General features: G+C 44.9%; 1 protein-coding gene across 9 annotated transcripts; it reads left to right on the forward strand.

The window, feature by feature from the left end:
* The first annotated feature begins 42 nt into the window (after positions 1-42).
* On the forward strand, positions 43-12,374 carry LOC129467280 (uncharacterized). 9 transcript variants are annotated; one of them, XR_010116877.1, is made up of 5 exons: positions 43-788; positions 976-1,088; positions 1,731-2,930; positions 6,116-6,196; positions 7,843-12,374. XR_010116877.1 is itself a non-coding variant. In XM_055251649.2 (3 exons), exons 1-3 carry the CDS (start codon positions 246-248, stop codon positions 1,780-1,782), a joined length of 708 nt encoding a protein of 235 aa, XP_055107624.2. In that variant the 5' UTR covers positions 43-245; the 3' UTR covers positions 1,783-2,930. The 9 variants fall into 9 exon arrangements, 2 of the variants coding, with proteins under 2 accessions (XP_055107624.2, XP_055107623.2); XR_010116875.1 differs by having other exon boundaries at positions 1,731-1,813; positions 2,845-2,930; positions 6,116-12,374; XR_010116878.1 differs by having other exon boundaries at positions 1,731-1,813; positions 5,998-8,246; positions 8,339-12,374.
* The last annotated feature ends 1,225 nt before the right edge of the window (positions 12,375-13,599 follow it).

The raw sequence follows: 13,599 nt of genomic DNA on the forward strand, positions 1-13,599 counted from the left end.
CCCCGCGCCGCGCCCGCGCCGCCCGCGCTCGAGCCCGCGCCCGCCGACCCCGCGCCGGCCCGCCCGGGGGACGCCGGCCCCGCTCTGGGCGACACTGCGCGCCCCGGCTACGCGCGCCCCGGCATCCGTGAGAGAGGCGCGCGCCCCGGCATCCGTGAGAGAGGCGCGCGCCCGCCGCCGCTGGGGGCTCCAGCCGCCGACCCGGGACTGGCAGAGGGGACGCCGCGCCCGAGCCGCTCCTCTGGATGGCGACAGAGACGGCCTGGCGCGCCCGCAGCCTGGGTCCCCCGCGGGGAGGACGGCCGGGCCAGGTGAAGTTCGTGCACTCGGGCCTTCCGTGTGCCCATCCACCGCAGCCAGGGCCTGGAAGGCTGGGGAGGGGGCGGGGGCGGCAGACGCCTCCTAAGGGGGTTCTGGGACTTGCATCCGGACTTTATTCCAAGGAGAGGGTGCTCTGGGCCTGTTCCCTAGGTGTGCCCTGTTACCCAAAATCGGGCTTGTGCGGTGGGGTCCCTGAGTCTACTGGGAGCACGGCCTCCGACCCCAGCAGAGTCACCCTTCATCGGAAGCTCAGCCCCCTGAGGGCTCCTCCTCTACCCGGGGCCGCACGGCCAGGCACAGGCACGCACTTTCCCTCAGCCCTCTGCCCCAGGATCACTCTACTCGGGCACCTCTGCCACTGCCCCGTCCTTGCTGAGCCATCTCCTGGTTCATCTCCTTGGAGTCCCTGCAGGACCAGCTCTCGGTGGCGTCTCCGGGCTCCCAGTCCCAGGACTGGCCCTATCCAGGTGGGTTTTCTGAGCAGGATGACAATGATCACAATCTATTTTACCTGCATAGTCAATGAGCATCTGCAAGACGGGTTCACTCCTATAACAAGCTAAGGATGGGGAAAATGAGCCCTGTAAGGACACAAGGACACTTTCCCCGTCTCCAACCCTCCTAGTCATGTCCCCTCTGCACCTCCCTCTACAGCCCAGGAGATACGCTCCCCAGTCCAGGATGTCCAGATGGCCCTGCTGCCTGGAGAAGCTCTGGCCCCTGCCGGTACCTGCCACAGCACCACCCCAAGCTCTCCCTTCCTGCAGGTTCGTGCACACGGCTAATAGAACCCCTCCTCTGGAACTCACAAGATCTTCACCATCCTGCATAGGGCTGGGGGCTTGAGCACCCCAGGAGATTCTTTTGGAACTGGAGACCCTTTTCTGGGGAGCCAGTAGAGGGCCTGCAAGTCAGATTGAGCAACCAGGGAGAAGAAGCATCATCCCTTCATCTTGAGGCCTGGTCCAGGGAGGTGAAGGGATGTGGACTGTCCCCAGCCCTACACTCACCCACAACTCATGCATGCAAGCATTCATGCCCCAATGCACACACTGCACCACACACACACATGTATTTTCCTTGAATCTCTCTCTCTCTCTCACACACACACACACACTCTCACACACACACACACACACACATACTCTGTCATCCACACACACACAACACTTTAGGAGAAATTGAGCAAAGGAAGGCAGCCCCTCACTGCGAGTCCTCTAACCCCCGTCCCAGGGGTTGATGTGCACTGAAGCTTCCTTGCCAGGGGCTCTGACGGGATTCTTGTGTTAATATGGTTGTGTCCATGCTTATTTTCTCCCATCAATTTTCAATCCTGTTTAATTAAAACACTGACTTTCCTGTTCAGTATCTTCTCAACTGCAGCTTCTCCCCGCTCTCTTTCCTGGCAGGGAGGTGATTCTGCAGATGTTGGTGCTCCTGACAACTTTGGGGTGGCCATGAGGGACGCACCCCTTGCCTCTGGATGTGCAGGGTAGGCATGGGACCCTGGCAGGGAGGGGGTCCCTCAATGAGATTCTGTGGAGTCAACCATTGATGCCCAGGTCTCCACCCTTACAATTTCATTCCTTTCATTGAAGCCTTTTTTCCTGCTAAAAAGGATGTGGTTTTTAAAATGTTACAGATTCCAATTCATCCTGTCCATCCCAAACTCTTGTGCCAGACATTCCTTCATTCAACCTCTGTTTATTGAGCACCTACTTGGGCCAGGCACTGGGACTGGGGAAGCCAACAAGACATAGATTTTCTGTCCCCCTGGAAAGTGACAGTCAGTTTGAGAAACAGACAAGGAAACAAACAATTCCAGTGCAGTGTGGCAAGCGTCACGATGGGAGGGAGAGGAGAGCACTCTTGGAGCACAAGAAAGGAGCGTTTACCCTAAAATCATGCTCGAGAGTGCAGCAAGGTGTGTGCCAGGGAAGGGTTCCAGGAGACTGGTTTCCAGGCCTTTTTGATCCATCCTTAGGACAAACACACACACACATGCACACATATATGCACATACTCACACGAACACACACACGCACGTGAACACACGTGAACACACTCCGCACACATGCACATACATGCACACACGTGCTTTAACACACATGCACACACATGCTTGGAGTGAAAGTTTCCGAAGCAATATTTACCCCCGAAATACTCTGATTGATGTTTCTATCGCATCCTAATTCATTTTTGCAATGCTGGTTGCCCTCTCAATAATTTGGTTTAGAGTAATTTTCTTTGTTTAAAAAATACGGTTTGAAGAGAGATGCAGTCTACCTTGATTTGGGGAGGGTATACTGGAGCCTTCCTGCCAAAGGACAGGGGCTGTGGTGACAGCGGGGTGGCTGGGGAGGGCTCCCAAGCAGAGGAGAAGGGATGCAGTGTGGTACCCGGCCTGCTGTATCCAGGAACTCAGACACTGAGGTTTTCGTGGCCGCAACATTAGGGCTATGGCGGGGAACGTTGGGCTATGGGAGAGCAGTGCCTGGTTCATTACATGCTGAATATTTCCAGAAAAAGGGAATGGAAGGGGAGCCCTTGGTGCTTATGACTTGGAGTCTAGCATGGTGGAGAGTCTGAAAATGGTGACGCTACAAAAGGTGAATTCTCCACCCCAGGTTACAAGTAGAGGGACCTGAGGAGTGGGGAGGCGGCGGGGAGGTGTGGGGTCCGAGATCAGATTGAAGAGATGGGATCTCCCTGGGACAGCAACCTTGAGGTAATTACAAAGACACCACCCCCGGGCAGCCCGAAGGCAAGGGCAGGTTCCTGGTCCAGCCCCATCCCGGCCTTGTTTCCAGAGGCCTGGAGAGAGAGACCAAGATGGAAATTGAGGATGGGGGGTGAGCGCAGCCTGAATTCTGTTGCTAGGGAACAGAAAGCTCCGCTCTGGATCCCAACACATGCTACGGATTGACGATTTTTTTGTTGTTGTTGATGGGCTGGTTTTGATTACTAGCCAGAACTGACAGGAGTTTAGATTTTGAAACCTAAATAAGTCTATTAAATAATCACACCATCACCTTAGCTCCCACCCAAAAACGCAGGGGATGGCAATTGTGTAACCCCTGAGGGAGTCCTCGGCTCTCACCGCACACCAAGCCACCAGTCCTGGGACTGCTTCAGAGGCCTGACCCATAGAAGGGGCGTCCTGCATGGTGGGGCACCCAGGGTGGCCGAGGAGGGCAATAGAAAGGGGCGTTACCCAGAGAGGAGGGGCGGCTGACCAGGGTGTGGACCCAGGCACGTACTGCAGTCAGGTGGCAGCCTCGCTGTCCTCCTGGGGATGTGAGCCCACTGCTCGCTGTGTTCTGTTGTGGTCGGCGGGGGCGGGTTGTTCTCTCTCCACTCCTGCCGCGGTGAGGGTGTTTTCTATTTGCCATTAGGTTGTGGGTGCCCAACTGACCAAGGGCTCCCTGAGATACTGAATTTGGAGCTGGATGTTTTCACAGGGTGAGATGTCAGGATGTCCCCACTGATACAGTGGCAGAAAAATGTATTTTATGCAAGGCCAGTGCTATCTCCTAAAGGAAGCACACAGGTCTCTGAACAGCAGGTCGCGAAAGGTGGGGGCTGTAGTGGGCTACTGTGTCTGCTCTCCCGGGGATCTGTGCCTCCCTCTGAAAACAATTGCAGGCTTTCACCTTCCACACACATATCCCACGTACATTTTACCAAGAGGTTACTCTGACAGCTGGGGGAGGACCCAGGTTGGCAGAGAGAGTTGAGCCAGCTTGGCAGTGGCTGGGAAGATCCAGGCGAGAGCCGGGGTGGCTGGCTTCTCAGGAGCAGCTGTCAAGGCAGGGATGTGGGGGGCTTGGCAGCTATCCAGGAAGTAGAACTGACAGGCTATGGGGACTCCGGAGTGGTAGGCATGGCAGAGATGTCCCAAGTGACTCCCCAGGCTTCTGGCTAGAGAACCTGGGCATGGCTGGGTGTGGTGGTTCATGCCTATAATTCTAGCACTTTGGCAGGCCAAGATGAGAGGGTAGCTTGAGGCCAGGAATTCAACACCAGCCTGGGCAACATAGCAAGACCCCCATCTCTACAAAAAATCAAAAAGTTAGGCAGCATGGTGGTGCACACCTGTAGTCACAGCTACTTGGGAGGCTGAGGTGGGAGGATCGCTTGAGCCCATGAGTTCGAGGCTGCAGTGAGCTCTGACTGTATAACTGTACTCTGGCATGGGTGATAGAGGAGACCCTATGGAGAAGGAAGGAAGGAAGGGGAAGGAAGAGAAGGAGGGAGGGAGGGAGGGAGGGAGGGGAGGGGAGGGGAGGGGAGGAGAGGGAAAGGATTCAGAGGTTGAGGTGGGAGGATCGCTTGAGCCCATGAGTTCGAGGCTGCAGTGAGCTCTGACTGTATAACTACTCCGGCGTGAGTGATAGTGTCAGGAAGGAAGGGAGGGAGGGAGGGGGGAGGGGAGAGGAGTCGGGGAGGGGAGGGAAGGGGAGGGGACAGGAGGGAAGGGATCCGGAGGTTGAGGTGGGAGAATTGCTTGAGCCCATGAGTTCGAGTCTACAGTGAGCTCTGATTGTATAATTGCACTCCAGTCTGGGTGACAGAGGAGACCCTGTCAGGAAGGAAGAAAGGAAGGAAGGAAGGAAGGAAGGAAGGAAGGAAGGAAGGAAGGAAGGAAGGAAGGAAGGACGGACGGACGAGGGAGGGGAGGGAAGGAGAGGGAGGAAGGCAGGCAGATCAGGGAAGTAGCAGGGATGGCCGTTAAGATGGGCCCCGCCAGCTGCTGGGGACAGACTTGAACACTAGGGAGCTCAGGTACTTCCTCAGCAGCTTCCAGGCCGAGAGAAGAGCCGCAGCACACAGGTAAGAGAAGCACAAAAGGCCAAAAGACGCACACGGAGGAGGGGCGAGGCCCAGCAGGCACAGACTGTGTGCCCTGTGAGAACAGAGGCCGCTTTGCTGCTGAATTCTCAGCCCTGAAAACAGTACTTTGCAGAGAGTTGGTAAATAACGTGAATGCATGATTTAACGATAATTATCCATTTTATTGATCCAGTCTAGTAATGACAATAAGTAGTACTGATACATCCCATAGTAAGGGCCAGGCACTAGTCCAAGTTCCCCCATATACTCACTCACTTAATCTTCATAACAGCCCTAGGAGGCAGTTGATACCTGGATTTAAGGACGTGGAACCTGGGGCAAGGAGGCCTGCAGGCATTTGTCCTGGGATTTTTAGGCAGCCGTGGGAGCTGAGGTTGGGACCCAGGTAGTCTGCTCCGGAGAACCTGCCCTGAGGGCTGTGCCCACGGCCTCTCATCACCAAATCACATTCATTAAAAAAATACAAAATGGAGAGACAAGCAAAAGGAATACAGAATGTTCCTCAATTCTGCCACGCTGAGTTCACCACATTTAGCATTTTGTTAATATCTTTCACATCTTTTTTCACATATACGTTCATCCAGTAAATATTTTGTAAACAGTTTTCTTAGTACACAGTGAATATTATTTCACGGAATTATCTATTCTTCCAGAACATTATGTTTTCTGGCAGCCTGAAATTCTGTAACACATAAATACCGCCGTTTATTCAATCAACCTTGATTTTTGGACATTTAGACGATTTCTAGTGTTTGGAAAACACTTCAGAAATGAACACGCTTTTACTGAAATCATTTTCTATATTTATGGTTATTTTTACAGAAAAAATTACAGAGCTGGAATTGTTAGGTCGAAATAAGGACATAATTTTGAGGCCTTGCTGCATATTGACAAATTAATTTCCAAAAATACTAATATTAATTTGCATCCCTACGGACAGTGCGTGAGAGGACCCACTTCAGTCTGTTCGTGTCGGCACCAGGTATCATCACTGGCGCCAGTACCTTGGACACTTTTGCACGTAAGAAGAAATTTTACTGTTGTTTTCATTTGCATTTCTCTAATAAGGATTAACAATGTTTATGTATGTCATTTGAATGTCTTTTGTAGATCAACTGTTTACATTGTTTTTCAAATTTTCTCCTAGTGGGTTTGTCTTTTATTATTGATGAGTAAGAACTCTTTCAATTTATTTGTGGGATCTATTCCTTTAATTTTGGGGGAATTTAAAACAGAAAAAAATAGAAACAAGAATATCATCATATAACAATATTGTTATAATCATATTACCAATCTTTTTTTCAGTTGTCTTTGTTGAATGTGTCACGTGTCCATGTTTCCTCTTGGAGGTTTAAGTATGTTGTCATGAGAATGTGCTAGGAGGTTCCCATCTTTCGCATCTTTCGGTATTTTAAACAGCTTCACGGAGGTGTATGGACAGGGGTTCTTCAGGGAAACAGAACCAATAGGCTGTGTATGTGTCTGTGTGTGTCTGTGTGTGTGTGTGTGTCTGTGCAGTGATGTATCACTTAACAGTGGGAATATATTCTGAGAAATGTGTTGTTAGGCGACTTTGTTGTGTGAACATTATAGATGTAGGTACTTACCCAGACCAAGATGGTGTCACCTACTACACACCTAGGCAATATGGTAGGTTGAGGCTGTTGCTCCTCAGCTACAAACCTGTACAGTGTGTACTGAGTACTGTAGGTGATTGTAACACAATAATATTTATCTATCTAAACATAGAAAAAGGTAGGTACAGAAAAATATGGTATTGTAATCTTTTTTTTTTTTGAGGTGGAGTCTTGCCCTGTCGCCCAGGCTGGAGTACAGTGGTGCAGTCTCGGCTCACTGCAACCTCCACCTCCCGGGTTCAAGCAATTCTCCCTGCCTCAGCCTCCCGAGTAGTTGGGACTACAGGCACCCGCCACCACACCCGGATAATTTTTGTGTTTTTTTGGTAGAGACGGGGTTTCGCCATGTTGGCCAGGCTGGTCTCAAACTCCTGACTTCAGGTGATCCGCCCACCTTGGCCTCCCAAAGTGCTAGGATCACAAGTGTGAGCCACCATGCCTGGCCAGTATTGTAATCTTATGGGGCTGCCATCATATATGAGGTTCATTGTTGACTAAACATCATCATTCAGCACATGACTGTATATGTAGAGAGAGAGAGAGAGAGAGAGACTATCTGGCTCATGGAATTGTGGGGACCCGCAGGTCTGGAACTTGCAGGGCAGGCCAACAGCTGAAGACCCAGGAAAGAGTTGATATTGCAGCTCAAGTCTGAAGGATTCTATAAGCAGAATTTACTCTGCTGTGGGAGATCTCCATCTGTTTGCTCTTAAGGCCTTCAACTGATTAGACAAGACCCACCCCCATTATGGCGAGTCATGTGCTTTACTCAAAGCCTACTGATTTAAATGTTAAGCACATCTAACAAATACCTTCGCATTAACATCTAGACTAGTGTTTGACCAAACAACTGGTTGCTGTGGCCTAGCCAAGTTGACTCATGAAACTAGCCATCATAGGAGGTGTAATTGGCATACAACAAACTGCATGTATTTAAAATGGACAATATGGTAAGTTTTGACATATGCAGATACCGGTGGAAACATCACCACCGTCAAGATAATTAATACATCCATGCCGTCACCTGCAGGTGTCCTTTGGCCCCTTGTCAGTCCTCCATCCCAGGAAACTATGGATTCTATCATTATACATAGGTTAGTATTTTCTGTAAGATTATAAAAAATGGAATTATCCAGTATATGCTTTATATGCTTTTTTTTTTCTGACTTGGGTGACTCAGCATAATCAGTTTGAGATGCATCCACGTGACTGCATGTATCACAGATAGTTCATTCCTTTCTATTGCTGATCCCTTACCATCACATGGATACACCAGGTGTCCATGTACTTACCTGTGATGGACATTTGGGTTGTTTACTCTTTTTCCTCTTTTTTTTTTTTTTTTTTTTTTTTTTTTGAGATGGAGTCTCACTCTGTCGCCCAGGATGGAGTGCAGTGGCACGATCTCGGCTCACTGAAAGCTCCGCCTCCGAGGTTCACGCCATTCTCCTGCCACAGCCTTTCAAGCAGCTGGGACTACAGGTGCCTGCCACCACGCCCGGCTAATTTTTTTGTATTTTTGGTAGAGACGCTGTTTCACCGTGTTAGCCAGGATGGTCTCGATCTCCTGACCTCATGATCCGCCCGCCTCGACCTCCCAAAGTGCTGGGGTTGCAGGCGTGAGCCACCGCGCCTGGCCTGTTTACTCTTTATACTATTACAAATAAACTGCTGTGAACATTCATGCACAAATATTTGTAAGAGCAGGTACTTTCTTTTTTTGTGGATAAATAGCAAAGGGTTGAATGGCTGGATCAGATGATAGGCATACATTTCACTTCTTACCGAACTGCCAAACTGCTTTCCATTGTGATGGGACCATTTGACACGTGCGCCGGCCACATGAGGGTTCTACTTCCTCTGCATTTTGGCCGTGTCCTGGCATGGTGGGTCTTTCTGATTATAGTCATCCTAAAGGGTAAGAAGTAGTATCTCATATGGCATTAATTTGCTTTTCTCTAATGACTAATCATATTAAGAATTATTTCATGTGTTTATATGCATCTTCTATGGTGAAGTACTTACAGTTTTCAATTTTCTTGATTTCTGAGATTTCTTTATATATTCTAGACACAAGTCTTTATGAGACAGATAATTTGCAAATATTTTTCCCAATCTATGGCTTGTCATGTCATTCTCCTAACTGTCATTTAAAAAGCATAAGTTTTTTATTTTGATAAATTCCAGTTTATCAATTTCTTCTTCTGTGGATTGCATCTTTTAGTGTCATATTTAAGAAATCTATGCCTGGCCCAAGGACATAAAATTTTAAGGTATATTTACTTTTATAAGTCTCATAGTTTTAGGGTTTACAGTTAGATCTGTGACTCATCTTGAGCAAATGTTTGTAATGTGAGCTGTAGACACAAGTTTAATTTTTTGCATATAAATTTTCATTTGTCTTAGCATAATTTGTTTGAAATATTATTCTTTCTCCACTGAATTGCTTCTGCCTCTTTGTCAGTAATCAGTTGCCAATATTTGCTTGTGTCTATTTCTGGACTCTCTATTCTGTACCATTGATCTATTTATCTAACTTTATGCACACTGTCTTGATTACTAGAGCTTTATAGTAAGTCACGAAATCGGTTAGTGTTAGTACTCCATTGTTTTCTATGTAAAGAGGTTTTTTGGTGCTTCTAGATTATTTGCATTTTCATATGAATTTTAGAATCCGTTTGTCAATTCCCATGAATAAGCCCACTTCTACATTTGATTTTTCATACTCTTGTATTCTACAACCTTGATAAACTCAGATATTAGACCTATCATTGTTTTTTATTGATTCCATCAAATTTTCTACATAAACAATTCCAACACCTGTGAATTAAGAGTTTCATTTTTTTCTTTCCAATCTGGATGATTTTCATTTCATTTTCTTGTCTCAGTGCATGGGCCAGCACTACAAGCATAATAATGATATTAACAGTGAGAAGAGATATCATTGTCGTATTTCTTATCTTAGCAATAAAACTTTCAGTCTTCCACCATTAAACATGATGTTAGCTGAAGATTTTGCACAGCTGCCCTTTAGGGTTGGAAAAATTCCTTTTCATGCCTAGTTTTTAGAGATCTTTTATCAGAAATGGGTATTAAAATTTCTAAATGTCTTTTCTAAGATCATCATATCTCTCCACTCACATTACTACTTTAGTTGTATTTTTATTTCCATTCAGTTTAAAATACTTTCTTATTTTTCTTTTGATTTATTTTGACCCATAAATTATTTAGAAGTGTGGTAGTCTTTAAACATTTAGAGTATTTTCCAGAGATTTTCTGTTATTTATTTCTAATTTAATTTTATGTTGGCAAATAACATACTTGGTGTGACTTGAATTCTTTGAAATAATCTGATACTAGTTTTATGCCCCGAATATGGTCTATATGGGAAATGTATCATATGCACTTAGGAAGAATAAAAACACTGCTCTTGTTTGGTGAGATGTTTTCTAAATCACTATTCCATCAAGTCAATTGATAGTGTCATTCAAATCATCTGTTTCCTCAGTGACTGCCAATTATTGAGAAAGATTCGACATATTTGACTGTAATTGTGGATTTGTCCATTTTTTGCGGTTAATCAGTTTTTGCTTGAAATATTTTGAAATTATGTTATTAAGTGCGAGACCATTTAGGGTTACTGTGCCCTCTTGAGGAGTAGATTTTTCTATCATTATAAAATGATCCTATTGATCACTGTAAGAAGTCTACTTAGTCTGAAATTGATATATTCACACCAATAATACAGCATATGTTTTTCCATATTTTTCCATTTAAAATATTTATGTCCTTATTTTTGTGGTCAGCTTTGAGGAAACAAGTTGAGTCTTGATTCTTCATCCAGTCTCACAATCTCTGCATCATAGTGGAATATTCAGAAAATTTACATTTAATGTGATTATTTCTTTGCTTAGATTTAAGTCTACCACATTGTCAAATATTTTATATTTATGCAACCTGTTCTTTCTTTTCCTGCTTATTCTGGCTTCTATGTATTAATTGAATATTTTTATGATTAAATTTTGTGTTTTCTTTTTGACTTATCTATAACTCTTTGCTTTATTATACTAGTGTTTGCTTCTCATATGTAGCTTTACTGTGCCATTTTGAAGGTATATTATTTTGTCACTTTACTTATAGTATCAGTAACCCATATAGTTTCTATTTTTTTGTATCCTTATGATTTGGATTAGATCCATTTTTCTACCTGTATTAGTTTCCTTCTACTTGAAGGACTTCTTTTAACATTTTTTGCAAAACAGGTCTGCTTGTAATTAATTCCTTCATTTTCTGAATCTCTCAAAAATGTTTATTTTGCCTTCATTTTGAAAGATATTTTTTCTAGGCATAGAATGCTAAGTTGGCAGGTGATTTGTTTCAGTACTTTATTGACATTGTGCCACTGTCTTCTCTCTTGTATTGTTTTCAATGAGAAATCTGCTGTTTTTCTTGCATTTGTTCCTCAGAATGTCATATCGTTTGTATCTGGCTGCTTCTAAGGTGTGCTTTTTTCTTTTTCTGATTCCTAATTTTTTTAATTGACAAAAATTAACATGTTTTGACATGTGAGAAACAACATGTTTTCAAATATTTATACATAGTGGAATGACTAAATTGAGCTAATAATGTGCATTACCTCACAAAATTATCATTTTTGTGATGAGAACACTTAAAATCTACTGTGTTACCATTTTTCGAGAATATGATATATTGTTCTTAACTATAGTTACCATGTTATACAATAGATACCTTGAACTTGTTCCTTTTTTACTAGCCAAATTTTGTATCCTTTGACCGTCATCTTCCCAACCCCTCTATCTTCTAACCCTCAATCACCCCTGGTATTCACCATTCCGTTTGACCATCATGTCTCCAACACTTCTGTCCCCCAACTCTCCACTACCCCTATTCTAATTTCTATTTCTAAGCAGTCAACTTTTTAAAATTCCACATATAAGCAAGATCATGTGAAAAGAAACAACACAGTGAAGAGACAACTTACAAAAGGGGAGAAAATGTTTACAACCATACATCTTATAAGGAGTTAATATACAAAACATATAAGAAACTCAAACAACTCAGTAACAAGAAAACAAGTGACCCAGTTCAGAAATGGGGAAAGGACCTGAATCAGCATTTAAAGAAGACACCTAAATGGCCAACAGACATATGAAGAAATGCCCAGAATCACGAATCATCAGGGAAATGCAAATTAAAATCCCATGGAGATGTTATCTCACCACTATGGTTTGGATTTGTGTCCCCACGTAAATCTCATGTGAAATTGTAATTCCCCATTTTGGAGGAGGGACCTGGTGGGAGGTGATTGGATCATGGGGGCGGATTTCCTTCTTGCTGTTCTCATGATAGTGAGTGAGTTCTCATGAGATCTGGTTGCTTAAAAGTGTGTAGCAACCACCTTCCTCCTGCTGTGGCCACATAAGACGTGCTTGCCCCCCTCACCTTCCACCATGATTGTAAGTTTCCTGAGGCCTCCCTAGCCATGCTTTCATAGAGCCTGTGGAATCATGAGCCAATTAAACCTCTTTTCTTTATAAATTACCCAGTCCCAGGTATATGTTTATAACAGCGTGAGAAGAGACTACTACACTCACACCTCTTAAAATGACTATTACAAAAAAGATGAAAGATAATAGTGTCGACAGGGATGTGTAAAAAAAGGGAACCCTGCACACTCTTGGCAAGAATGTAAATTAATATAGCCACTGTAGAAAAGAGCATGGACGTTCCTCAAAAAAATTCAGAATAGAACTACCATATGACAGTAATGATAGCAATCCTTCTACTGGATATATATCTGAAAGAAATTAAGTCAGCATATAAAAGAGATATCTGGCTGGGCCCAGTGGCTCATGCCTGTAATCCCAGCAGTTTGGGAGGCCGAGGCAGGCAGATCACGAGGTCAGAAGTTCAAGACCAGTGTGGCCAACGTGGCAAAACCCTGTCTCTACTGAAAATACAAAAAATTAGCCAGACATGGTGGCAGTCACTTATAATCCAAGCTACTCAGGAGGCTGAGGCAGGAGAATCACTTGAATCCAGGAGGTGGAGGTTGCAGCGAGCCGAGATCGTGCCGTTGCAGTCCAGCCTGGGCAAGAAGAGCAAGACTCTGTCTCAAAAAAAAAAAATAAAAAAGAAAAAAAAGAGCTGTCTGCACTTGCATGTTCGTTACAGCATTGTTCACAACAGCCAAGATAAGGAATTAACTTGTGTCCATCAACAGATGGATGGATAAAGAAAATATGGTACATACACAATGTAATACTATTCAGACATTAAAAAAAAGAAATCCTGTCATTTGAAACAATATGGGTGAACTTAGAGGAAAATAAGTGAAATAAGCCAAGCACAGACAGATTTTTCTCTTTATTGGTGGTTTCAGAAAATTGATTATAATGTGTTTTGGTGCAGGTTTCTTCATGCTTCTTGCATTTGGGATTCTTTGAGTTTGTTGGATCTGTGCATTCATAATTTTCTTCATTTGGAAATATTTCAGCCATTATTTCTTCTATTTTTTTCTGTTTCCACCCTAGTGAGTCCCATTACACATCATCTGAAGCTATCTCATAGCTTAACAATGCACTGTTTATTTATTTATTTTTTTTCTTTTTTTTTTTTGAGATGGAGTCTCGCCCAGGCTGGAGTGCAGTGGCGCCATCTCGGCTCACTGCAAGCTCCGCCTCCCGGGTTCACGCCATTCTCCTGCCTCAGCCTCTCCGAGTAGCTGAGACTACAGGCGCCCGCCACCACGCCCGGCTAATTTTTT

The sequence above is a fragment of the Symphalangus syndactylus genome, chromosome 18, assembly GCF_028878055.3.
Source record: "Symphalangus syndactylus isolate Jambi chromosome 18, NHGRI_mSymSyn1-v2.1_pri, whole genome shotgun sequence".
Taxonomy (NCBI): domain Eukaryota; kingdom Metazoa; phylum Chordata; class Mammalia; order Primates; family Hylobatidae; genus Symphalangus; species Symphalangus syndactylus.